General features: G+C 50.7%; 1 protein-coding gene across 8 annotated transcripts in view; it reads right to left on the bottom strand.

Moving 5' to 3' along the window:
• The window catches only part of LARGE2 (LARGE xylosyl- and glucuronyltransferase 2), a 73,399-nt gene that overhangs the window by 20,589 nt on the left and 26,360 nt on the right, over positions 1-26,450 (bottom strand). For 2 of the 8 annotated variants that reach the window (XM_038405062.2, XM_043515604.1), the window contains 14 exons: positions 22,140-22,320; positions 20,501-20,772; positions 19,658-19,740; positions 18,961-19,084; positions 16,856-17,027; positions 16,497-16,601; positions 15,325-15,437; positions 14,767-14,892; positions 14,380-14,535; positions 13,966-14,129; positions 12,556-12,834; positions 11,863-12,009; positions 11,329-11,524; positions 9,219-11,117 (listed from right to left, as the gene is read on the bottom strand). In XM_038405062.2, the coding sequence (XP_038260990.1) occupies positions 10,920-11,117; positions 11,329-11,524; positions 11,863-12,009; positions 12,556-12,834; positions 13,966-14,129; positions 14,380-14,535; positions 14,767-14,892; positions 15,325-15,437; positions 16,497-16,601; positions 16,856-17,027; positions 18,961-19,084; positions 19,658-19,740; positions 20,501-20,772; positions 22,140-22,239 (2,235 nt within the window). In that variant the 5' untranslated portion in view covers positions 22,240-22,320 and the 3' untranslated portion in view covers positions 9,219-10,919. Of the gene's footprint in view, positions 1-1,181; positions 3,676-9,218; positions 11,118-11,328; positions 11,525-11,862; positions 12,010-12,555; positions 12,835-13,965; positions 14,130-14,379; positions 14,536-14,766; positions 14,893-15,324; positions 15,438-16,496; positions 16,602-16,855; positions 17,028-18,960; positions 19,085-19,657; positions 19,741-20,500; positions 20,773-22,139; positions 22,321-23,982; positions 24,061-26,450 lie in introns of those variants that run through there. The other 6 variants (XM_038405066.2, XM_043515605.1, XM_043515603.1 and 3 more) reach the window with 5 other exon arrangements.

Raw genomic sequence — 26,450 nt, 5'->3', positions numbered from 1 at the left:
TGGTCTGAAGCTAGTTAAGCAGCAAAGATCAGTTAGCAGGAGTGGCAAAGCAGGAACACAGCCCTTGAAACAAATTTAAAACTGATCAAAGGAAATAATTTTTTTGTAACAACACACAATTAACCTGTGTAACTCATTGGGGCCAGTTGCTTAGTAGGATTTTTAAAAGGATCCAATATTTATAGGGATAATGAGAGAAAATAAACTAGGGATATACGCCCTCTTGCTTTAGGGCATAAGTCAGCCACTGTAGAGGGGTTTCTTCCACCTCTCTCTGAAGATACTATGTCAGAGACAGGCTACTGGACTAGGTGGATCCCCAGTCTTACCTGGCATGGCAATTCCCATGTTCCTGTGATTCCCCCAGTGTTACCTTCACAGTGCTATTTGGAGCACTGTGCCATTGGGGGTCACAGTGCATTTGAAGGCTGAGCACTTGTTTGATTTCTCCTCTGCCAGTTACTGGAAGGAGCTGAGGTTGGAATTCAGTGGTAGTCTTGCTTGTTTTGAAAGGCAGTGCAGCACCAGGAGATGTTAATACCTTGTCCTTTCCATGCCACCCCTGTAAGCACACCTACTGCCCCTTTCTGAAGGTGTCTGCTTGTCTCTAGGCTCTGAAGAGGTACATCAATTTACTTAGGTCTAATTTCTACACATGTTAAAGTTTTTGTTAGGAAAAAATCCTCCAGACTACAAAAGCCTACCATAAGTTCCACTATGACCTGGCAGAGAAATGGTCTTAGGTTAGAGTTTTTGTCTCTGGTAGATTGGGTCTCTGACCCTTTTTGGTATGCTTCTCCTATTGGCTCTGCAGCAACATCAGTTAATAGGCAAGTACCATTCTGTGAGCTGTGCTGCTGCACAAACATTAAGTAAACAGGAGCCACTGCTGTCCAGCTGGAAACATTGGGCAGTGAGGGAATTGACGGGGTGGGGGAGACAGCTCAGTGGTTTGAGCATTGGCCTGCTAAACCCAGGGTTGTAAATTCAATTCTTGAGGGGGCTATTTAGGGATCTGGGGCAAAAACTGGGGATTGGTCCTGCTTTGAGCAGGGGTTTGGACTAGATGATCTCCTGAGGTCCCTTCCAACCCTGATATTCTATGATTTACTAAATAGAAAATTTTGTGTGTGTGTGTGTGTGTGTGTATATATATATATATATATGTGTATATATATATATAATTTATTTAGCTGCTCAAAGGAGTCCCAAACAATGCAGAAATTACAACTGTTTGATAGTTAACTTTTAGCTTGCACTAATATCTGCTGCCTTTTCTTTCCTGTCATATTTGGTATGGTCTGATGGTGTTGAAACCTCTCCAGTTTTAAATTTCTCTGATCTGAGGCCATATGGAAAGCTACATATAATAATACTTAGTATTTTGTATTTCCTAAGCAGCATATGGACATTTAGCTAATCTTTATATCACTGCCAGGAGTAGGCGATGACTTATTCCCCTTTAAAGATTGGAAAACTGAGGCAGGGAGCTAAAATAAGGCCACAAAGGGAGTCTGTATCCGATGCGTTTCCAGCTCCCAGCCCAATGCTCAGTTCACTAAGTCATGCTGCCTCTCTCACTGCTCAGAAAAAGAACAAGTGAATTTTAGAAACAGCTTTTCCCTTATCCCTGCAATCTGTTCTTAAAATGTCTGGAAGATACATTTGTGGGATGTCACGCAGACAGAATACTTGACAGAATACTTAGTATGATAATGAGTTATTATTTGTTTAGAACCAGAGGTGTGCTCAGTGCTGTACAAAACAGACAGTCACAAAGTAGTACTGGTGTGGTTTATTGGTGGACAGTGTAGGAAACTTAATGGTTCTGTGAGGGCATCACTGGCAGGTAATTATCAGTGGTAGGATAAAATGCTTTGCACCTGGAGAATCCTGGTTAACAGGGTCTGTTATATGAGCAACTCAAGAATCTTATTCGCCTGTACTTGCAATTATGACTCTGTTGGTAATGATAATTTACATCTGCCTACCTAGCGTTAAAAGGTTGTGGAGATTTTGTGGGCAGATCTATTAGTGTAGTTGTTGACAGGAAGTCAGTGATGTATTTTATTGACAGTATGACAAGGCTTCAGAAAGCAAATCCATATCCAAACTGTCTGGAGATTTGAAGATTAATTCTGACCACCTCAACTTCAAATCAGCTTCTTCCAAGGACTGTTCCAGGCCCAGCCCTTGTACTCCGAGCCTGGCCAGCATTCACAAAGGCCCAGAGTGAAATCCTCCTCTTGTGGCTGCCTGAGGTACTTGGAATAAATGGAGATGTCCTTATAATACATCATCAATGAATTTGCACTGCAGGTATACCCTCTAGCAAGGTTGAACCATGTCTGATTTGCTCTCACACCAGCTTAATACAGCGTGAAAATTAAACCTGTTTTTAAAATATGGAATATTCAGATGCCAAAACTGAAACTGTTTTTGCTGGAGGCTTCCCTGGTCCAGCCTTCTCAAAGGACAGAAGAGTAGTGATGACATGACCAGGCATAGGGTAGGATGTTTTGTTGCACCTGCCACTAGGCACTTTATCTGTCAGCTCTATCCCCATCCCTGCTCAGGGCACAGACAAGAATTTTGGCTGATATGGGGTCTGAGGTGAGCAGTGGGCCCATCTCTCCTTTGGCCACCTTCCAGGACTCAGATCAGGGCTAGTTTGATAAGACTCGATCCTTGGCACTACATGTGGTCTACTAAGAAGTCCAGCATGCCTGAGCTACAGTTAGAGCAGCCTCAAGAGCAGCGGTTCCAAGGTGTTCCTGCACCATAAATAATTTTACCACCAGCCTCTTGGCTCTCACTCCCACTCTTTCACACATCCATGTGGGGGAACATGCTAAATACTCCCTCAGCAGCCCAGCCACAATGAGCTCTGCTGCTCCCCCACCCTTATGACCGTACTACTTTCTTCCCACCAAAAGAGGGATTCCCTAACCACATCCACTATAAAGCTCCCCCAGTTCCTTCTTCCCCTCTCCTTGTCCTGCTGGCAATAGCAATTACAGTCTAGCAATCAGGCTTTAAGGGGTTCTTGAACACTGAGGATTCAAGGCAAGTTCAGGCTTGCCAGGTTGCCACAGAAGGCTTACTGCCAAGACTGCTTCCTCCTGGATTTTTCTGTACAGAAGAGGATTTGCATAGATGGCTTTTTCAACCCAGAGAAAAAGGATAAATGTTTTCCCCTGCACCTGACTTGCTTGGCATTATCAAGAAGTCCTGGGCTCACTTGATCAGCAAACTGCCGTACCCAAGGCCATTCACAAGCTGTATCACCAGCCAGAAGTGTGCTCTGCAGTCTTCTCTATTTAGAAGACATTATGTCTCTTAAGGCCTCTGCAACAGAAAGCTAAATCTGTAAATGCACCTTGCCTGAGCAGCTGCAGCATATTGCCTCAGATCCATACTGTTGGCCATCAGATGTAGAACAGGAAATGCCCAAGGAATTAGCTCTGGAACTCCTGCTCCTATATATCTCCAAGCTTCCACCCCTCTTTTCATTCAGATCCCTCATATAAAGGCTTACTCCTTTGATAACATCCACAAGAAGGGATGTGATGATACTTCATAAATCCTTCTCTGGTATGGGCTGTGGGCTACCCAGTATATCCCATCTTTCCCATTTCATCTTGTAGACTGAGACAAGCACTGTAGTTTTGTGTCCTGTACAGGATGAGTATATATGAGCACATATTTGGAACCTACACAATAAAGTATAATTATTTATACATTGCATTGGTGTGCATGGTATTAATAGATCAATAAAACGACAGGCCTTTTTCCCCATTTCCCCACCACTGAAGTTTCACTAAAGGCAACAACAGCAGGAGCTCTAATGTAGGCAAGGTTCTGATGACCCTCTGGTTTTCTAACTGCTATGTTGCCTGAACCTACATTGCTACGGTTAAATGACAGGCAGCTGATCTACGCTAGTGCTTTCATGGGTGAAGTTGGAGCACTGGTAGCAACAGTAGGATATTTTTAGAGGAAAAAATGCTAGTGTAAACACAGCCTCTGATTCTGAGCAGTGCAGCGAATGATAAGCCTAAAGGCACATATGTTCAGCCATACTGCCACCCATGTACAGGAGCTACTGACCTGCCTTGATCAGCATCTGTGCTTCTCCTCACTTCCCTGTTCCGGATGGGCACAGGGGAAACAAAAGGGAGCCTTTTTCTCAGAGCAGGGGCATGTAAGGGCATGAGACTCAATGTGTGGTGCAGAGAGAGTAAGGGGAGGAACAGAGGGGAAGAGGAAAGGGAGAATAGATGGGGGGAAAGGAGAAATGACACGGGGGTGGGGAAGGGTAAAAGAAAAGCATAGAAAAATATCCCAAAGGAGCACAGAAACGAGGGGGAGCAGTGCTGCAGTTATAGGGTTGAAGGTAAAAGGGCTGGGCCTAGGACCCAGAGGGGCAGGTACTCTTTTCCTATCTTGACCTCTCCTGTGACTTGATTCTTTTTCCACAAGAGGAATTCCCCTAATTTAGGCAAGCACTTCAAAAGACGAAAGGCAAGTGTCTTGGGAAGCACCCAAGTATCTTGGGTGACCCCATTGCCAGAATCTCTTGGAGCATCTAAGTTAAGAAGCAACACATTGGTACCAGACTGGGGATACTTCTCACACAAATTCAGTGTGCAGGTAAGGGAACAATCGCTCCATTGTTACTATTTTTACTAGTTCTGTAGTGCCCAAATGTGTAGTGGTGCTTCAAAAACAGGGACCCCCTGCCCAGAAGAGCTCAAAGTGGACAAAGGGCAAGAAAAGGCTGCTAACTGGTCCAGGTTGTTATGTTGACGCCAGTCTCCTGTCATTTTAGCAATGTTTTTATCACTTTTGTTTTGAAATTACTTTTATTTACTTATTACAATGCAGGCAGCATAAACTCAGCCACTTCCTACTCCTTTGTTCTCTGGCATTCAGAAAGCTTCCTTTAGCCATGTTGCTGGAAAAAACGAAGAATTGGCTGGTGCCTCTGAGCCAGAAAAGAGATTCTACTCTCACTAAACAGGCAGAGTTGCACAGTGGATTGAGCACAAGGCAAGGATCCAGTAACTCCTGAGTTATAATCCCAGCTCTGCTATGCGTGGCCTTGGGTAAGTCTCTAGGGGAAATTGTTCAACAGTTGCCTCTGATTTTTGGTGTAAGCCAATGTAAGAGAAAGGGCCAGATTTTTCTGAAGTACTGTACAGAGCACCCACAGTTCCAGTTAAAGCATGTGAAGCTGCCAGGGCTCAGTATCTCTGAAAATCAAAATGAAGGCATCTCAAGTTGGGCACCCAAAAAAATCAGCTGCCACTTTTGAAAAAAACAAAACTTATGTGCCTCAGTTTTCCCCTCTATTAAATAGTAATGGGGTGGTAATTCTACACTTGCTGTATAAGGGCCAAGTGTTTTTCTCATTCTTTGGTCATCAGGAACTGACCCCACTGAGCGAATGAGTATATTAACAGCAAGAGATGAACAGAGCAGCAGGCTGCATGTTATTGTTTGCTCTGGGCTAGTCTGTAATTCCGAAACATGTTTTCATATGGTTCCTCATTTTAATTATCATTATCTTGAAATAGTTGACTGACTCTAAGGCTGAGAGCAGAATTTAACATGGACCTTTTCCTTTCAAAATATACTTTGCCTCTGGGTCACTCCCTGTACCACCCATGACAAGCAGCCAGGGCTCCTTAGGGCGATTTAATCTTCTAAGAACAATGCCAGCTTCCCAGCCTGAACCCACCAGCCCCATCCAGGCATACGCTGCTGGAGATTTTGCTATGAGCTCCCACATTCAAGCTATGGTTTCACTGACGAAAACATGTTTTTACCATGGGCTAACTAATGTGTGTGTGTTGTCATGTTAGAAAAAAACTACGGAAGACAAGGCACCTGTAGTTTTACATGGAGGTAACCTAGGCAGGGTCAGTTACAGGTGGGGGTACAGTGTTGATCTTGCCTAGTTTACCTCACTACAAATGCCTTGTCTCCACTTTAATTTTTGCAGTGAGATTATCCTGTGTGAGATACCTCACTGTAAAATCTTAAGGAATAAATCAAACCTTTCTGTCAGTGTTGATGGTGAAGGGTTTAGCCCTGGGGTGAAAGGAAGGAGTGGTTGAGATAAGCTGTAGTTGAACAGTGACTGGAGTGGAGGATGCTGGATTCTCTGCCCACACTTTGGAAAAGGACTGGGCCAAACTGAGCAGTACAGTGGGTTATGAAGGAGCACCATGTCTGAGGAGGGATTAACATCCTGTTTAAACATGCTTCTTTACCCATGTCTTTTTACCCTTTACAGACAGGGACCAGGTGTCAGGCTGAGGGAGAAGCACTATTTCTGCGGTCAAATCAGTTCTTGACCTCGGCTGCATATGCTAATGAAAGATAAAATTAGTGCCAATGACGTTGTGGTGGACTTGGTGATGTACACATGGGTCCACTAGGAACTGCAGTGAGACCCAGTAACTCATTTCACACATGGGCCCTGACCAGCTTTAAAATTGTCATGGTTCATATTGAAGCCATTGAGCTAGAGGTGAAAGACTCCGTAGCTTAGTTCCCATCACCTGAGCCATCTTATCCTCTCCCACCCACCTGATTTTCTTGAAATTCTCTTCAGTTACAGATCCCACACCCCCACCTGTGCCTTCAGCCCCTGGCTATGTTACACCTACCCTGTGAGCTAATTCCAAGTTGCTGTAGAAGGGGAAAATATCAAAGAGGCTAATAATAATTTGGGCACTGGGTTCTGGATAAAGAAACAGGAAAGCAGCTGTTTTTGAAGGGTCCTTAATTTCTGTAACAAGGCACTGGCCCCAACATCCCATATACCTGTGACAGAATTGAGTGGTTACACTTGAAACTAGCATCTTCAGTGCAAGTGCATGTAAAAGATCAGCAGCATAAGTCCTTAGTGCTCCAGGGCACTACCAGGAAAAGTAGCAGGTTTTATCTTTGGTTGAATAGATTTCCACAGCTGTGTGTGACATATTTAGTCATGCACAGGAACGAAGAACCTTAATATCCAGATACCATCCAACCTCACCTCTGTCTCATTTGTCATTCGTGCCAGACAACCCCAACATCTCTTATGGTCCCTCCCATCCCTAAGAATCCCATATCATTGCAGGCCTTGGTGTAAAATACCCTCTTTTGAATGATTCCACTTTGTTTTCACAGAATTGCATAATGAGAATAATACTGACTCGTGAGCTGGTTTGTTTTTTTTAAATATCTCTATTTTTTTTAGCCTGATGCTAATAGTGAATTGCAGTCTCTTTGCTGCCTTCTCTCTGTAGCCTTCAAGTCCCTTGTGGTTTCAGTTTTGGTACAACTGTGTTTAGATTTTAGCAAATTAAAGTGAGGGGAGGGAGGGGGAGAGGGATACAGAGCATCTGATCAATTTGTATTTATTTATTTTAACATTTTACTAAATAAAACACAATAAAATCGCTTGTCTCTGTAGCCATGTTTACCAGGTGAGGGAAGCATTTCCCATCACTACATGGGGCACCGGGCCTGGAAGAGATTTCTACTGTAAGAGCTCACGAGAAAGTGATACAGAGCCCAGAACTAATCTCAGTCTATTGGGAGCTCAAGTTTCACTTCCATCAGTTGGTGAATATGTTCAGGTAGAGGTTGAAAGCATAGCTTTGTCAAACGGCTATACTTTTCACAAGGAAAAAGGGTCACTAGCCTATGCAGCCAGATCTCATTTCTGCTTTCACTAGCTCCCCCTTATGCACCAAAGCTGCAATTTTGTTCATTGTTTGTGTTCAGGGGTGAGAACAAAGCAGGCCCCTAACTCCTGATGCTTTGATGTTGCAGGATGTTCACTGCACACGTCAGTGGTTCGTCAAGATCACAAACCCAGAAGGAGCACTAGGAACTCAGACTGGACCCAATTTTACTTTGGGTCAGTGGCTCTTTGGGCCACAGAGTATGGTTTGGCTTGACTAAGGCCAGGTCTGTACTAGAAAAGATTTCCTGGTACAGCTGTAGTGGCAAACCCTCTTAATGTAGACACAGCTTAATGCAAAAGTGTTTTTGGCAGTATAGTTTAATCACCTCCCCAAACAAAATAAGCTATCATATGTAAGCCAGGATAGAATTGCATCTTGACTAGGGCTTTTGGGGCTAGAGAAATGTCACCAAAATGCTCTCACCTGTAGCAGGCCTTTTACACTAGCAAAAATTTCTAGTCTAGACCTGGCCTAAGAAAAGTGATCAAGTGTAGGTAGCCTTAACTAACAAGCGCTAGCTCAACCTGACCTAACATCACCATTTCTCCTAGGTAACAACATTAGCTTGATTTTAGTTAAGCTCTAGTCTAGGCACATGCTGCTATGGGCAGATGGTTACTGCTGGTCTCATCTTTTGTTAAGATGCCAGGAAGGAGGAACCCTTGTTAATAGTACAGGAAAAGCTTCCCAGCCAATTCACAAATAGGCTCAAAGTGTGGGTTTGGTCTGATGTAACTGTACAAATGGGCCTCTCTTACCCCTCAGAGTGCTCTCTGAATGTCTCAGCTGCTACCTCTAGGGACTAAAACATGGCCTTAGTGCTGTTAACTCCATAGCACTAGCTACCATTCCCTCTTGTGCACCAGCAATAGAACTGGGTACTAGGTTCTGATTGGTAGCACTTGTGGAAGGCAACAGGGCTGCAGAGCTCACACTGAGGGTAGAATTTGCCCTGTAGCATATTTGTTTGTTAAAGGGGATGACTTGTGAAATAGAAAGAGCCTAGCTTGCCTGTTAGAGCTGGGTGGGGGCCTACTGGCAGAGAAAACAATACATCTTTTTATCTGTTTGAGCTTAAGTTAGCAAGTGCCAACCCCCAGGGAATCCTGCAATGCCCTTTGTCCAGTCACTTTTTGCAAGCATAACTGCAGCCACCCACTGCCACAACAGTTTGGTAGACAATGGCCTGATCTTCCTGGTGTCAGTAAATACCAGAGGGTCCAGTGCTGCATAGGGGATGAGTTCTCTCTTGCTTGGTGGAGCTACATTTCTACATCTTTTCACTGCTGCCTCCCACTCTGTACACACTGTAGTTGCCATCCCTTCACAACCTTGTGACACAGTATCAGCTCCACACACAACCCTCTCTCCTGGGGAAGTGAACTTGCTCTCATTTCCTACCTGCCTATAAGCCCTGCCCCACCCCCAGCATCAGACAGAATGTGACAAAATAACCACATGGCTCTCCAAGGATTTGAAAAAGAATTTTAAAAAAGCTTTAATTAAAAAATAGAGGAAACACTTGTACCCTTTCCATACAAAGAGTGTAGAACAGGGGCCCCTGGGCCTGCCCCACCCTGGCTGGAATGTTTTGCTCCCAGTACAGTAGCAGTTCTGATTACCAGGAAGTGAAGAGTAGAGAGTCCAGCACTGACAGTCCTGAAGCAAGGAAGAGAGAGGCTAAAAACCCCAGGCCCTCCTAATCATTTATACCCTGTGAGAAATCATCTTAAATAACTTAAATAGAGTGAGGAAAGCAACTGTGCCTCTATGCTCCAGTGTGTGATGACTGGAACAGCGCCTGGCCAAAGCTGCTCCCAGCACAGGTCTCCGACCATGGCACCCAGCTACAATGTCAACCATGTCCCTGATTGTCAATGTCAGTATTACTGAGATTCAGGATCTTTCCTTCTAAGACTTAGAAGTGACCCCTAGAGACATTTCTCTAAGCAGGTGGTGGCCTACCAGGGGACAGTTTTACCTACTGCCAAAGTGGCAGGGACTGGATGGTTTTATCATAACAGGCACCACGATTTGGCAATAGCTCCAATAGTGGCTCAGCTCCAAGGCACAGACCAGAACCAAACATGCTGTGGGCCCCGGCAGCTGACCAGGGCCTCAGACCTGCAGCACCAACCCTCACTAGCCACGTGCAGGAGAATCCAGGGATGTGACACCAAGGGGCAGCAGCCTGAGATTCCACCCAGACTGCGTGGGGAAGAGGGACAGGACTTCCCATCCGCTGTGGGAAGATGGCCATGAAGGTTAGTGGTATAGGCTGGCCAGAGGCAGTACCAATGCAGGGATCTTAGCTGGCAGGTGTTTTGTGTACAGATCCTCAGCCAGCAAAAGAAGGGCACGCTTGTGCGCATACAGCCACCTGTAAACAAGCAGGAAGGGTCACAGAGCCTCAGCTCCAGCCTGAGCCCAAACATCTACACTGCAGTTTTATCGTCCTGCTCCAGCTGCCACAGGTCACCTGTTTTCACAGCAGTGTAGGCATACCCTAAGAGACCAATTCTGTAGGCCACTTTCCCCTTGGGGAAACATGGGGGTGCTTCAACTCCCTCAGCAAGGAGGAAAGAGGCTCATTAGAAGAAATTAAGAACTAAAGTTCAGCCGGTCTTGCAGGGCTAAGCTAGAGTGGTAACTGTGCAGAGCCCCGAAGGATGCAAAGCACAGAAGGTGCAAATGGGAGGACCTGATGAAACCAAGCAAGGGAGCATCTTGTAGAATGTCAGGTAAAGCTTTCTGGCAAGGATACTAGTGAGGCTGGGAAACAAGGGCCCCAGGGGACTGCATGGGAGCCTCATCACTGGTGTCATTCCATTTTGGCCAAAACTCTGGAAAATGAACAATAGGGACCTCCCACCCCGGCCCTTGAAGAGGGAAATAGGGTCCAGCTACCCCCCTTGCTGGGAGATTAGCAATGTTGGCCTGTCTCTGGGTGAGGCTTTCAGTTGCTGTGAGGAAACCCTCAGCCACTCAGGAGCAGTTTAAGAACTAAAAGCCCCTTTCTCTTGACTCTTTCCATTCCATCCCTAGTGGGAGCTACTGTTCCTGTACTGAGGAAACAATGCTGCAGGTTTGATCCCTTTCAGGCAGTGAGCCATGCAGGAAGGAAGTGGTCTGTCCCCTTCCCCCTCCAGCCCACCGCCACGCTGTTCCTCAGCATCACAGGCTCCTCTCGGCAGTGAGGTATTTGAGTGCAGCAGCGCCATACCTACGCGACAGGTCCTGGTGGAACTCCTCCCGCAGTGTCTGCAGGCAGCCCCGGTAGCCAGCGCTCAAGCGGAACTTGGAGATGTCAAAGCTGGGGGCGTGAGGCATGTGGATCATGAAGGCATTGGGCAGGACCAGCAGCTCATACTCCTGGAAAGAAGCAGGAGGTCAGCAAGCAGGCACAGAGCAGGGCACTGCCCACACCCATGGGGGCCAAATCACCTGCTCAGGGGCAGCAAAGCTTAGTCCAAAGGAAGCCTTGTGCTGGGAGAGACCCAGAAGGCACTTGCCAAGGCAGCAGTAGGGGGTCCCTAGGGACAAAGAGTGTGGGCCCAGGGAATTCCACTGGCTCCTCACTCACCTGGGCATCAAGCTCCATGATATGGGACACTTTGTTCCAACCAAAGCCCACGAACCTCTGGTCATACTGGGGGCAGTCACGCCTCACTACAACGTAAGGCTCGAAGTCCGGCTGCCACTCCACACGGTACGGCACCGTGGCTGTCCGCCACTTGGCATAGTCAGTTGGGGCATGGCCCTTTGGCCACACATGGTACCTTCAGAGAGAGACAGAAATGAGGTACCAGATAGATATGACACACCGAGGCCCCTCAGGTCCCACAGACAAACTGGAGGCCAGCGGACAAAGGGAGGCCGGTGGTGCAGTGAACTCTAAGGTTACAGGGAGATGCACACTCCTCTCACTACCTATAGGGCAGCAGCTTCAGAACACAGATCCAGACACAGGCACAGACTGAGGGGGTGGAGGGACAATGCGAGAGGTGCTTAGGTCTGGGCTGCACTACAGCCCCTAGGAATGGGGTGGGACCAGAGAGCCTCCTGCTGCCTGTGGTCTGGGCCCTGCTGGGTGGAGGAGAGCAGCTCCAGCACCTACCTGAAGGTGTAGAGGGAGCCCATGTCCAGCATGGAGAGCAGCTCTGCTTTGGACTTGGGAAAGGTAAGACGGTAGCGCAGAGTCTCAAATGCTGGCACGACGAGCGCTGCCTTCCGCTGGGGCAGCTCCAGCTGCCGGATGGAGTTCCTGCAGCAGGGTAGGGGAAGAGCGTGAGGCCTCGCTAGGATGGTGTGGAGCCAGCAAGAGGTGACTGCAATGCATACCGCTGGTCACTCAGTAGGAGCTAGAAGCCCTACGCACAGCTGTGTTCCTGGGCCCCCTTAGCAGATGCTGGAAGGGCATCGGCAGGCTCTAGAGGATCCCAAGTGTGAGGTTGGTGGCAGGAGAGTCTAAAGGCCCTTGGGATCCACCATGCAGGGAAAGGATGCAGCACCCACATCCACCAGTGGTGCAGAAGGGGCATCTCCTTCCCCAAGCAAGGGTTCTCTCTCCCATGTGATAGCAGGACCCTCCCAGAGGACTCAAGCCCAGCCTGCGCCTACAGAATGAGGAACTTCCTGACAGCGAGAGCTCCCAAGCTGGGGAATCACCTCCTGAGGGAAGGGCTGGGAGCCCTATTGTTTGGGACACAGTTGAACTAGACTGAACCTTGGGTAACAACCTGGAAGGAACCAGCCCACCGGGGCCCCTGGGGGTGAACAACTAGCTTGGGCTGGATGGAGAGGGCCACACCTGAGGTAATCGTAGAGCCCATACATGGGCAGGAAGTCGATGTCCGTCAGGAAGACATAGGGTGTCTGTGCGTTGGTCAGTGCAACGTTGCGCAGTAGGTTGACAGGGTAGAACTGCCCCTCCTTGTACACAATGTGGTAGGCGACGTTCCTGCGGTTGCTCAACACTTCCGAGCCCTGGGCATAGCGCAGGAACTGCTGGGCCTCTGCGTCCGACATGTACAGCGCCAGGCTGATGGGGCCTGCCCAGTGTTTGCAGATTGCCTCCAGCATCTGTAACCTGTAAGCCAAAAGGAACCGGCCTGAGACTGGCCGTGCCGGAGCCAGACACATGGGGAGGAGCTCCAGATAACTGAGTAGGCAGGAAACAGCAGTGGACACAGCCAAGCACAAGAGACTGAGCAAGCCTCCCACTCTGCAGTGCTGATGCCACTCAATCTTGCCCTACTGCCACTACCCCCGGCTTTTTTCCTCCCCTCCACAAGCTACCACAGAATGTAACATCCAAGGCCCTGCCGCATGCTCCACAGCAAACAACCTGGATTCTAGAGCAAGTTCCTTACATTCTGTGGCCTTTGCTGGAAATGCTGTGGCAGCTCCAGACGAGTTCCACAGGGCAGGTTTTTATTTAATTAAGCATGAAAATGACTCATCCCATCAGTGCAGCAGTCCCTTGTGGTGCTGGTTTTAATATTGAATTAAATTTATTTTACTCTGTCCACCTTTTTGGTTTTGACATGCCACAGATGTGTGTGTTAGCATGTAACTGCACTATAGAAATCAGGGGAGTTGGAGAGTTAAACAGCTATCTATCTATAGGGCTTTTGGCATGTTGGGAGGGAGTCTGGAATTGTGGGATAAGCACATTCACTGCCTATTTCTGCTACTATAGTCAGCAATTGAATAATTAACACCATTAACCCTGGTAATTTCATATTTAGGTTTCACAGTTAACACCCCACTAAGATGAAGGAGTAGTTCATACCTCTTGCAGCTGGTGTTTCAGGCTCTCTGTAAACTCAGGCAGATGCTGCTGCATCAGGAACACTAGATTCGTGGCTATAAGGTTTTCTTTGCAGCCGTGAGGGCTAGAAACATTATTTTTTAAAATATAAAGGTTCAAGTTCTGGGGCATGATTCTGTGGTGAAGAGTGATTTTGCAATTCCAGAATCAAAATACAAACGTTTCATTTGTGGCAAGACTCCCATTTCAGCTCCAGTCTCTACAAGGAGAGTCCCCTGCACCGCCTGACAGAAGTAATGTTTCTATGAGTGCAGATCTAACCTTGGGTCAGTTTGACAGCATTTGTCTGCGTACAAAAGTTCCAGGGCTGATGAACCTGCTTACAGAGCCCACAGCTCCTCAGCAGTGGGAGCCGCCCCTCCTTCCATCCCAGCTCCTGCCAGTTACCTGTCCATGGAGAGCTGGGCCACCAGGGTGACATCAGCAGGGTCAGGCAAGGCCAGGACCTCATACTGCAGGAAGAACAGGTGGATGCGGTGCAGCATGAGGTGCTGCCGGCGGAAATCATAGCAGGGGTCATCCTCATCGAGGTCCTCCAGGGCTTGCTGCAGCTAGAACATAAAAATGAAGTGGGGCAGGAGCCAGACTGGTGCTAGAAAACACCCAGGGGCAGGGGTAAGGCAGGAGCAGGCAGGTGCTGCAGCTGGAACACATGGGATGCTTTCACCTAGACTGGACAGAGCCCTCACAGAGTCCCAGGAGATGGCATGGATGGAGCCCGGGCAGGGGCTGTAATGTCCCATTTCCATGTTAAGGGCAGGTGAGGATCAGGGGTGGGGCTAGCCAACAGCAAGGGCTCACTTGGTTTCTGGGTAGGCTGGGCAGGCTGGCACAACCAAAGAGCTCCCTGCGCAGCAGGTTCCCATCGTACTCCAGGAAGGTCAGGTAGAGGTTCCGGAAGAACTCCACATGTTTGTTCTTCACCCGCAGCTTCTTGGGCGAGTTCCAGTGGATCACCTGAAAAAGATGAGCTGGAGCATCAGGACACAGTATTCCCCCACCCCTTAGGCTCTACCATCACCCATCCACCAGGCCTGGGGTGCAAACTGCACCACAGGCCCAACACTCCATCCTCCAGGCCAGGAGGATTCAATGCCTGCAGCTGTGGAGATGTGAAGCTCCTGGGCCCAGTGCATCTCCTCCTGGGAATGTAGGGGAAAGGCCCCAGCCAGGTGCCGGGAGACTCACCTTAAGATCAGAGACCTCTGAGTAACACTGCTCTGAGAGGGTATGGTCAGACAGCTGCACATTCCAGAAGCAGGGGAGCTTGTACACCAGCACTGGGTTCTGCTTAATCACTGCATTAAAGATGTCCTGGAAGAGAATCACCAGTGAGCACATGGAGAGCTGGGCACCTCTGGAGGACCCTCCCACACCAAGAGTTGGAGGGGAAACCCTGAGGGGACAAGAGAGGTCAGACTAGGGATCTCTGTATCATCCATATCATACAACCACCCCACTGGTGGGCACGGTAACCAGACCCTGCTCAGGAGGTGTCCAGGACTGAAATGCAAGGAATGCTGCAGGTCAGGACTAAGACTGAGCTGATGGAGTGGAAGGTTACAGATCTCAAGCATGGGTCCCAGGGTACTCACTCACAGCCAGTGTTGTCTGTAGTGTTAGCAGCATCCCATGGCCCCAGCGTTTACTCCCCCACCTGCAGCTTCCTACAACTATAGTTTGCCCAAGAGTAGGAACCGGGGTCAAAGAAGAGCCTGCAGGCTGGGGCTCAGCTTGGCTCCATACCTGATCTGCCAGTGAGGTGGACAACATGCTCATGAGCTCCCGCTCCGCCGTCAGCCGCCACATCTGCTCCCAGCTGATCCGGCGCAGGCGCTCCAGCAGCAGCAGGATCACCCCTGGGAAGCGGAGAAAGAGAGGTCATAGGTGTCCCCACATCACACAGGTACCAGCCAGCCCAGCACTGTGTTTGATGCAGTCGATCCAGCCTCATGCAACCCCTGAGCTCAGCTCCAGCCAGTCCCTTCTGGAGCATACTAGCTCAATGGTCTGGGATGCCATCCCCATAGCAAGTTCTCTAACAGCAAGGCCCTTTGCTGGGTGTCCCAGCCAGGGACTGGATTCTAGGCTTGCTGGCTAGCCTGGACATGGCATCCCTGTGTCCCACACCCCTCTCAACAACAGTGTCTACTGCTGGAGGAGGCCTGGGAGCTCACCTCTGATAGGATTCCCAGAGTACAGGGAGTATGGGGGGGAGCTCACTCCATAAACTTTCTGATTGGCCTGGGCAGCTCTGTCACTCACACTCAGTCACTAAAGGAAGGGCCTAGGGGAGCAGTCACCTCGGGGGGGTGCCACTGAGTGACCCTAAGAAATCACCCTTGGGGAAGCAGCGGAGTGCAGTACATCACTGGCAGCCAAGGAGCAAGGCTGGCACATGTGGCCAAGTGACATGTGGCTCTAGTTCAGATTCGAGACACACATTGAGTGAGTTTAGAGGGTTTCAATGCAACTCCCTGGGACCACTTATTCCTATTATAAAATCAAAGAGTGGCAGACTGTAGAGAGCCTCTGTGCTGGAATAGCAGGGAATGGCGGCCAGTCACAACTGAGAGGCACAGGCAGAGCCACTGGGGAGACCTGCCATCAGCCTCTTGTGGCCAAGGCCACACACAGTTCAATTCCCAGTGGATTTGCTGGCAGGGCCTGAGCTGGCAGTTTGCTCCCCAAGTCACAGAGGACAGCAGCAGCATTTCTCTGGGACAGGACGGGAGTCACAGCAACAGCTCCTCACTACCAGCAAGATTAACAGGAATGAGCAGAAGGAGGAGCTTCCTCATCCCAACCCTGTCCCCCCAGACATTCTGGCGGCCTTGCCCTGCACCAGCCTCACCACTGACAGAGACAGGATAAACCCCCGCCCAACAGGAGCTGACCTGTGCATGCTCTGGGCTCACCTGTGTTGAAGCCACGTCCAAGTGCTGGCCATGGCTTGTGGTTCTTCCAGAGGTTTCCCAGGTACCAGTCACTCTGGTTCTCCACCAGCCCAATCACCTGCTTGTCTGGAAATCGAGACAGATCCATCTCACCAGAGGAGTATGTGCCCACCACAAATACATGCCCCCCCGCCCCACCCACAAGTAGCTGATAAGGACAGACAGGGAGAGCCAAGCAGAACAGACTCCAAAACTCCACTCAGTGCCAAGGGGTCGCAGGTTTTCAGAGGAGCCAGGGCAGTGGGCCTGGCTCCTCTCCCAGAGGTACAGCAGCTACTCAGCTGATCCCAAGGCCCCTCCTCTCCTCAACTCCCCCTCACCGGAGAACTTCCCGAAGACAGCCCACAGCTCAGCGATGTCGGTGGCAAAGGTGATGTCTGTGTCCAGAACAATGACCTTGGAGAGGTTGGAGGGCAGCGCCTTAGTGAGCGTCAGCTTCATCAGCCCGTAGATCCCGGAGTAATGTTTGTTGGGAATCCACGACACCTCTGCCTGCAACAGGGAGGGAAGAAACCCTCAGGGCCAGGATATAGCTATTCTCAAATCCCCCCGGGGCTAGACACACAGCACCGAGTCTGTACCACAAATCCAACACTTCTCCCGGAAACAGAGGTGTAAAATGGCGTGGCTCTTCCCCAAATCCAACCCCCACTGCCCCAGAGGCTAACGAAGCAGCACAACTGTGCTACAGAGCTTCAAAGCCCTCAGGGCTAATGAGGAGGCATGAGTGAGTCCTAGCAAGGCAAGGAGACTGCACTCCATGTGTGGGTGGGAGGCACACTCCCTGGATCTCAGGGGATATAACAGAGGGGGATTTTACTGGCGCACTGTACAATATTCCAGCTGTTCAGGCCTCCGCACAGGGCCTGTTCCACAGATTACATCCACTATGGCAGCTGCCACCAGGGGGCGCACAGATTCCAAGCTTAGTGCTAAAGTATTTTCCATTTGAAGTGTTTAAGGCAGATGGGAATCAGACTTCCACAGATCTTGTCCTCACCCCTACCCACTCACTCAATGTCTCCACAGGCAGCAAAGATGGAAAAGGCCCAGGAGAGCAGCCAGTCACTCTCCCAGCGCCCACAAAGGACTGACCCCTACAGCCCATTCTCTACAGCCTGTTCCAGTTAGTGTTCAACATCTGAGCAATGGGCTCCTCCCCCCAGCGAGTGTCTCCATCCTGAGACTCAGCAAAGATTCCTTCTGCCCCACCCCATACTGCACCCTATATATCAGCCTGAAAAATCTCCCCCTCCCCCATTTGGGGTTTACACATCCAGATATCCCCAGCCACCACATTCTCCCTTCCCTCCCTACAGTCACTAGCCAAGTTGGACCGATTCCATTATTTAATGGCTCCCCACAACCCCCTGTTCATTCCTGTTGCCCTTCCCTGTACTCCCTCCAGTCTGTGTGTCTGCTCTGGGCCCCTCAGGACCAATGTCACCTGCTGAGTGTCTCCTCCCTGCTCCATAAGGAGAGACCCCAGGGACTGAGGTACCCAGAGCCTTACAAAGAGCAGCTATCCCCTCCTGGCTTTGGGACACAAGCCCTCTTGAGTACACAGCCCTCAGATGAAGTGGCCTTTGTGCAACTCTGTCCCATCACAGCCCCACTCTCCCCAGACTCTGCCAGCCCCTCTCATTGAGGATCTGGGTTCCCCCTGATGTATTAGCAGTATTTCCTGAGGCCAAGGCTCACTTGACTCCTGCCCATGTGCCTGTTCTCTCTTGGGCCCTTTGGGATATTTCTCTGTGCTGTCTACAGTTCCTCCCTGTTCCCCATCATCTGGGCGTGACTTGTACAGCTGCTCTCAGATTTTGTGACCAGACTGAACTCTGATGCCTAGGCTCCATAGCATGCCCCGCTGCTTCTGTGGATGGTTTTGACTCTGGCCGTTTTATATCCAAGCCAATGAGTCCCATCTTGCTTTGGAGGGGCCCTCTCTAGGTGAGAGTGCATGGCCCAGTTACACCTGGATCTCTGAGGAGGCTGCCAATCAGGGGACCAGTTAGTGTCACCTAGGCTAGTGGTTGTGTCATTTTGACATGCGCTTGCTAGGAATGGGTCTGAGACTCGCCAGCTCCTTCATACAGGAGCCACCTGGGAACTCGCAGAAGGGAGCAGCTTTCAGCTACTGCAGACCAGAGCCAAAGTGGAGGAGAAAGGCCCCTTCACAACCCCCACGCCAACCAAGTGCCCCCTTATCAGTCAAATGGTAACAGACACCAGGAGGAGAGTAGATGAGAGAGGGGCCAGCAGCAAGAGAGTTAATAGTCTGGCAAACTCTCCCCACCACCACCCCTGCCTCCCTGAGTAGCTGATCACTTCACTGGAATACTGAGACTGGAAAGAGAAGCTGAGAAAGGGGGGGTGGGGGGGGGAAGAGGGACAGTGAGGGGAGAAGGGGATCTGGGGCTCCTGCCTTCAAATCGTCTGCGTTGTAGAAGCTAACGTAGATGGAGGGCACTATCCAGGACTGGAAGAGAGTCTGCAGGATCTGCTGAGCCACCGAGTCCGTGATGAGGTGGAAATGGAGAGGGTTCTTCCTACCAGGAGGAAACAGGCAGCTGTCAAAGATCCTTCCTGAGCCACTGAGCCCAGGACAGCTTCCTCCACCATCAAAGCGGATGGCATCTGGGAGAAGTTGCCCCATCCTGAGCCAGGGTCCACCTGGGACAGACCCATCCACACCCTCCAGCAGATGACAGGTGGGACCCAGAGAGCCTTTACCACCCTGCACCTCACTCAGTCCCTACCCAGACAGCACAGCCCCCTTCACATGGCACCCTCAAACACTGGTCACAGTAACACAGGATCCTGGGAGTTGTGACTGGTTAAGAGGGACAGGAAGAGGGACACAGGTTAAGTTCTCCACCACCACCACAGCCTGGGCTTCCCAGCTGCGCACCTCCCCTTCCCACACTACCCTATGACTGGGGAGCCAAGCTGCAGGAGTGGTTCATATCTGATCCCCATTTTATCTGAACACCCAAAGCACATGGGTCCGAAATGGAGACGGAAGCCCACCAGCCCCTGAAGATAGGGTAAGTGCTGTGTAAAAACCTCTATAAACTAGCATAGCATAGCAGAGGCTCCCCCCACACCACCGTCTGGGTTACCTGTGGAAGAGGATGGATTTCACCAGGGTGACCACGTCTCGGCTCGCATTGTGACCAGCACACACAATCGCTACGTGCAGGAGCTGCCCAGAGACAGAAGGCACCATCAGCCCTGCCCAAAGAAGCACCCCTGGGGCAAGGGTTGTCCAGCATGCAGCAGCCTCTGGGTCAGTAACACTTCATAGCATCATCCCCCACCCCAAGATCTTGGCACTGATTAGAGTCCTCTCTTCCCAAGGCAGATGGCGATAGCTGCTGCATAACATTCTGCTCAGGCAGTTCTCCTACCTGCCCATCTCACCTCACACAGCACATCTCACACAGAAACAGCCTCAGCAACCCAGCCCCCTAGGGACACAGGTCAGGGTCATTACCCACAGGTGATAGGTGGGTAAACTGAGGCAAAGAGCGAGGAAGGACTTGCCCCAGATCACACAACAGGTCAGTAGCAAAGCTGGGAAGAGAACCCAGGAGTCCTGGTGCTGCCTCCCCACCTGTATGCTCACACACTTAGAGGCACTGAGGAGGGGCACTAACATCTCCCAGTGGGAGGCAAGAAGGGGTCATTCTTTTGGCTGTCAGCATCACACTCTTAACTGCAAATAAAATGCTCAAGTATTTGAGGCATGAACAAAGCAGACAGCAAGGGGGAGCCCTGGCACAGCCAGTGCAATCGGGCAGCTATACAGAGGCGGTTGAATCTAGGGACTCGCTGCTAGGCCAGGCCATCACCCTAGGCCATGGGGACTCTCAGCACCAGGTATCATTGGCCATATGTGCAGATCCCTCAGGGTGCCTGCCCTCCCCAAGGACAGTGCCATGAAGCCTGCTACACTCGCTCACCTCACACTTCTGCACCATCTGCTGCTTGGGGCAGCCTGTGCGGTTGCTCCTGTCATCCCCTGGGGCGTCCCCATCCTCAAAGGAGGCTGCCCACTGCTGGCTGCCATCACTCCCCTCCACAGCCCCAGCTTGCGCCCGAGATTGGCTGAGCTGCAGGCGTAGTTGCAGGTTTTCCTCTTCCACCTTGCGCACCTGAGATGCCAAGGCCTCTCGCTCCAGGTCCTGGCTCGGCCGGTCCCCAAGGCAAGGAGACAATAGGAGGGAACGGCCATCTGTGGAGAGAGAGCCCCCCAAATCACTGAGAGTTCACACCCTGGGACATGGTGGGAGTCACGGGTGGGACAGCACCCCATGCACTGTCCCCTGACCATGGAAAGGGGGAGGGAGAAGAGATAATAGTTGGCCATGCATGGGGAGAGAGCACCCCAAAGCCACAGTGAGTGTAGGGCATGGGGAGGGAGGCTGGGGATAACATGGGAGTGGTACTGGTGGCTGGGGAGAGCCATTTGTGAACAAAGAATGCCCCAAATCCCCACAGAGGCATGCGCATAGCTGCCTCCCTCTAGGCTCCGGATACCTGTCTCCCACCTAAGTCCCTTACTATTCACAAACCAGGCACTGGGCCACCTGCGTCACGTGCACAGCCCAATCAGGTGGAGGCTCAGAGGCTGCCTAACTCCAATCAACAGCTTGTGTGGGATGGGCAATATTCTGATGTGCGTCTCCCTCAATCTCTGCTATTGAAGTTATTCCACTTTAATTAAACATTAATTGGGCCAGAGAGAGCGAGAATCACTTTATATATCTCACTGGTTAGAGCATTCAGCCGAGAAGTGGCAGATCCCTGTTCAAATCCCTTCTCCTCTTCAGGCAGAGGGAAGTTTTGAACCAGGGATCTCCCACATTCCAGATGAGCACCCAACCAGGTTATGAGGGAGCACCTCCTCCACTCCCTCCCCCTCGCTGTTTTGAGTGGAATTAGGTAGCCTCTGAGCAGACCTATCGGATCTGGCCCCACACACCAGTGAGACACAGGAGCACCCATCTTCCCCCGGTTTGGATCGCTAGCTGAGATAGGACCTCCCCGCAGCCCACAGAGATAAGTGCCTGGGCTGGGAGGTTGGAGCTTAGTGCACCCCTCTCATCAGCATCTCCCATTGGTTAGCTGACGTGACTCCCAGCCTAGCATACTGGCTTTTGTGGATCCCATTGTAAGGCACCCAGCTCTCCATATTCCTTGCATAGGGAGCCTAGGCGCCCAGCCCAGGCTTTGTAGATCACAGTGTTGTCCCTGTGATTTTCTACAAATCTAGAAGTTAAGCACCTGCCATGTGATGCTCAGTCTTGCAACCTTTTTGGATCCCAGCCCCCATGTCCATCTCTAAGCCCCTCTCCTAGCTACACCTCCACCCAAAATGCTTTATATACAGTAATGTACTTGTCCACAAGCCCCCCCAGAGACAGGGCAGGGGCATCACCCCATGTTAAAGCAGATGAGGAAATTGAGGCAGAGGGACTGGGCCCACAGAGAGTTAGTGGCAGAACCAGAAGAAGCCAAGAGCCCTGGCTGGTAGCTGTCTGCTGTCACTCATTCCCTTGTCCTGAGCAGAACCTCAACCCAGAGCCAGGCCACACTCACATTCTGAACTTCCCACAAAGACACAGAGCCACGAGAGAAGGATCACCAGTGTTACAGTGGCGAGCAGCAGCTTCAGCTTTCCACGCCAGGAGCGCAGCATGGTGGGCAGGCAGGGTGAGGGCTGAAAGCAGTGAGGATCACGTGGGCAGGTTCAGCCTAGCTGGCCCCAGCATCCTAGAGCCTGCAACGGAGGAGAAGCACATGGAAGTGACACAGCCAAGGCACAAGCCTGCAGGGCTCTGCCCATTTCAATCCAACATCTGAGCACAGAGGATGGCACTAGCTCAGAGTCTCTGGCTGAAGCAGCTGTGTAACCACGATGGCAGCTCAGCTCCAGCAGAGCTCTCCCAGACATGCTAAGAGGGCACCCTTCGCCTCACTCAGGGATTGCTGTGAAGCTGACTTGGGGAGTCTCGAGATGCCGCCTCCTGTACCCACTGATGAAGGCTCCAACATTGCTGGCTTTACCCCTTGTTACTGTTCAATGAAGCACCCTGCCTGGTCCCTGAATATTATTAGACTGTGGCTGTCACTGCAGGACCTGAGTGAGTACCAATTACTAAGCAGAGACCCAAAGATGCTACCCCAAAGCTGTCAACAATCTGACCTAGCTAAGGAGAAGCCAGCCTGCAGACCACATTCAGCTCCAGCTCCCAGCACCCCATGAATGCACCTTAACAAATTTCCATTCATCCAACCTCTCAGCCCCCAAGCAGTGCATCATGATCATCAGCCCCATGGCACACAGAGGGGAAGGCACTCACCCAGGCACAGGCAGTGAGTTGCTGGCCGAGTTGAGATCCGACTCCTGATATGGTGCCCTCTTCTAGTCACTAGGCTATGCTCCCTCCTCTTCCTCTGGCTGCTCAGCACTCTGATGGCAGTTCAAAGCAGAGGACCCTCCCCCGGAAATACTCTGCCACATGCTCCCACAAGTTTGACCTGAGGGCCCCCAGCTAGGATGAACCACTCCTAAAGGGAGAGGGATCTCAGATCCCCAGGCCAACTTAGAGATTGACAGGTAACATTCCACAGCTTGAAATTCCTCCAGACACAGAATGGCCTAGTGTCCATGCTGTGCGGGAGAGGCCTCCAGGGACCCTCCAGGAAACAAGGGGGATCCCCTGAAACTCTGGAGAGAAGCTGTCAGTGGACATGTGCAGAGCAGGCTGGTCCCAACACCTGGCACCAGAATTCCAGGGACCCAAGCTGGGAGTCTGCCAGGGAAGAGGGAGTGCACTGCCCTACAGAACCCCACTCCGGTGGGCACCTGGAATGCCACAAATTGGGCTACTACATGGGGACACCAGTGAGAATCCACTCACCCTAACAACCTTGCAAAGCCAGTGAGGAAGTGGCCTGAGAAAGGTGTGCAGGGAGAGGTGGGATGATGTCTTACACCCCTTGTGTCACTCCTCTTGGCCACAGCTGTCACTGGAAAGTGGCTAGATCTGACCAGAGAGAAACTGCCTCCCAGCTTTGCAGTCACACAGACTGGGCCCTACAGAAAGTGCTAAAGCAATGCCCTACTGCTGGGGCACTTCCAGTGACTGCACCTCAGTAATCTCAGCAGGCAGCACAGAGACCTAAACCTGTGGCTCCCACAGGATCCCAGGCCCAAGACTTGGCCCCCAGCCAGCTGTTGAGCACAAGATGGGGTTTAGTAAGTTGCTCTCACAGAGTTCTGAGCCACTGCCAGGTCACCTGATGTTTAATTAAACCTGCCCTTGAGTTAAAGAACAAATTTCCCCTCCCCCACTCCGTCTGGAGGGGCCAGAACTGTTCCCGAGATACCGGACTGAAGGACAAGGCGCCCGAGGCCACACTGCCCTGGGATCCTTACCCAAGCAGAGAGAAGCAAATAGCCAAAACTCAGCACTCTGGCTCCTTTCCCAAACTCCTCCATCCAGCTGACCTGCTCCTGAGGAACAAAACCATGACAATCCCTGGGTTGGCTCCAAGCTGGCCACATAGAGACTGGACTAGCAGCCAGACGCCTCCCTCCTCCCCTTGCTGGCTGTGGATGATTACCTGCTCTAACAAAGTTTGGCATTATGTGGAGTAAAGATCTTGACTGCTTGACTGGGAGTCACAGGCCAAGTGCTCCTACCTTAAAGGGAGATGCAGCCCCTTTACATTCCTGAGCCAGAGAAGGCTTGTCCAAGGCCAGGGAGCTGTGTTCCACAGGCCCAAGCAGTGGATCCAGCTTCAGTTCCCTGAATGTCCTGTCCCCAGGGCTAGAAATCCTGTGGGGAGCAGCCTGTTCAGCCCTTGTGGGGAGACAGCAGAGCCCTTGACAACTTACCGCACCACCCAGACAGCTTCTCACTGCGCTGCCGTGATCCAAAGGGAGCCCCTAGCCTCTTTCACAGAGAAGCTGGGGGCTGAACTGTGGGGAAAGGAGGTAAGTGATGCAGAGAAATGTTTTCAGGGGACTAGAGTGAAATGAATTGGGGGAGGGGGGGCATCACATTCATCACACGAGCCCTCTGCGGAAGTGACCACAGCACACTTTAACCCCCAGCACCCCAGAGTCTTCCCCCTGGTCAGTGAGCTGCATTTACCTTAGTGCCTGTGCCAGGGCAGAGGCACAGATAAACAGGCACTCACTAGGTCAAAATGTGACTGTGACCCACCTTACAACAGCTACAAGCAAGGAGGAAAACCAGAGATTTGGGGAAAGCTCCACCCACTTGAGAGAGCAAAATGGGGCACCATGCTCAGTATACTGTGCAAATCACAATACATCTGGCCCATCCCTTTTTCAGTGCTTTGATCAACAGTGAAACAGTTGACAATGGTGAGTTAAATGGTCATTGTTGGGTTTCAGAGTTAACAGCCCCTTGAGTTCACGCCTCTCAGAGCTATTGTTTCGGGCTGTCTGAAGTCTCAAGCAAATATCACAGCATCAGTTACACTCAAGTTATATTTTTAATGTTACCTTTGCAACTGGAAGTGCTACAGACAGTTGCTGCACACCAGCCCTGTCCAAGCCCTCAGGGGAGTCGCGATTGGGATAGTTAGAAATAAAAGACTGGCCATGTACTGCATAAAACTACCCGGCCTCCCCAGTAGCACTGGCATCACTGCAGAGGTATTACTCAGGAAGCAAATAAATCAGTCATAAAAAACATGGGAATGAGAGAAAAGGAGTACTTGTGGCACCTTAGAGACTAACAAATTTATTAGAGCATAAGCTTTCGTGAGCTACAGCTCACTTCATCGGATGCATCCAATGAAGTGAGCTGTAGCTCACGAAAGCTTATGCTCTAATAAATTTGTTAGTCTCTAAGGTGCCACAAATACTCCTTTTCTTTTTACGAATACAGACTAACACGGCTGCTACTCTGAAACATGGGAATGAGAGAGTTAGTCAAGAGAAAAAAAAAATGGAGAAAAGCCAAGAGACATCCCCACTTCAGGAGAGAGGGCGGACACATCAAAAGGAGCCAAACAATGAAAATTCAGCTGCTAGCAGGGAGACCATAAAAGAGGGAATTCCCCCCCACACACACACACACACACACTCCCCGCATCCACCAGTGATCTTCTGGCAGCACATGCCCCCCCTCCCCCTCCCACCTTTGACCCATGACTAGCAGGTATTAGAAGGAGGCAGAGATTCTCATGTGACTCTCCCACCTCTCCCCCCCTTTTAACTCCCCACTGTTCGCTCAGCTAATCTCCAAGCCTTGCTACCTCCAATGATGCATGCTTCATTCTTCAGACTTGTGGGACAGTTACCAACTAGATGGGGCCTCTGCTTAGGCTCAAGGGCCACAGGCCAAACCTCATGACAAACACCACAGCTACCTGTGGCTGGTTCTTCTTCCCCTCATTTCCCTGCTTGATCCCTAGAGCACTGAAACTTCAATGCTCATTACTCCTCACAACATTTTCCCTACAGAACCCCAGGGACCAAGTTCTCCTCTGCCTTGTACCTTGTGTTGTCACTGACACCTGTGCGATGGCTGCCTAAGATCCCAGCCTCCTCCAGCATAAAAGCTTCCAGCTCTGGACACTCCCTTGAGAGGCATGGAGCTGCTGCAGAGGATGCTCCTCTCATCCAAGAAGAGGAAAGGAGAGCAGCAAAGAGACAGTTGTTCACTCCATGAAGGAAAACAGGTTCAGCCCCCCAGTTCCTCAGAGCACCAAGGGCCAGAGACCTTTTGCCTTTAGAATAGACGTTTCAATTCCAGAGCAAAGAGTGAAATATGCAAGAAAGGCTCAGATCCCACAGGCCTGGCCAGGCCCCCCTGCCATACTCCCCTCCAGGTCCTGCCCACATAAGCCCAAGCTGACCCCCCTCCC

This window comes from Dermochelys coriacea, chromosome 6 (assembly GCF_009764565.3).
Source record: "Dermochelys coriacea isolate rDerCor1 chromosome 6, rDerCor1.pri.v4, whole genome shotgun sequence".
NCBI lineage: Eukaryota > Metazoa > Chordata > Testudines > Dermochelyidae > Dermochelys > Dermochelys coriacea.
Note: the sequence above shows the minus strand (reverse complement) of the source record. Positions and strands in the feature narration are given on the sequence as shown.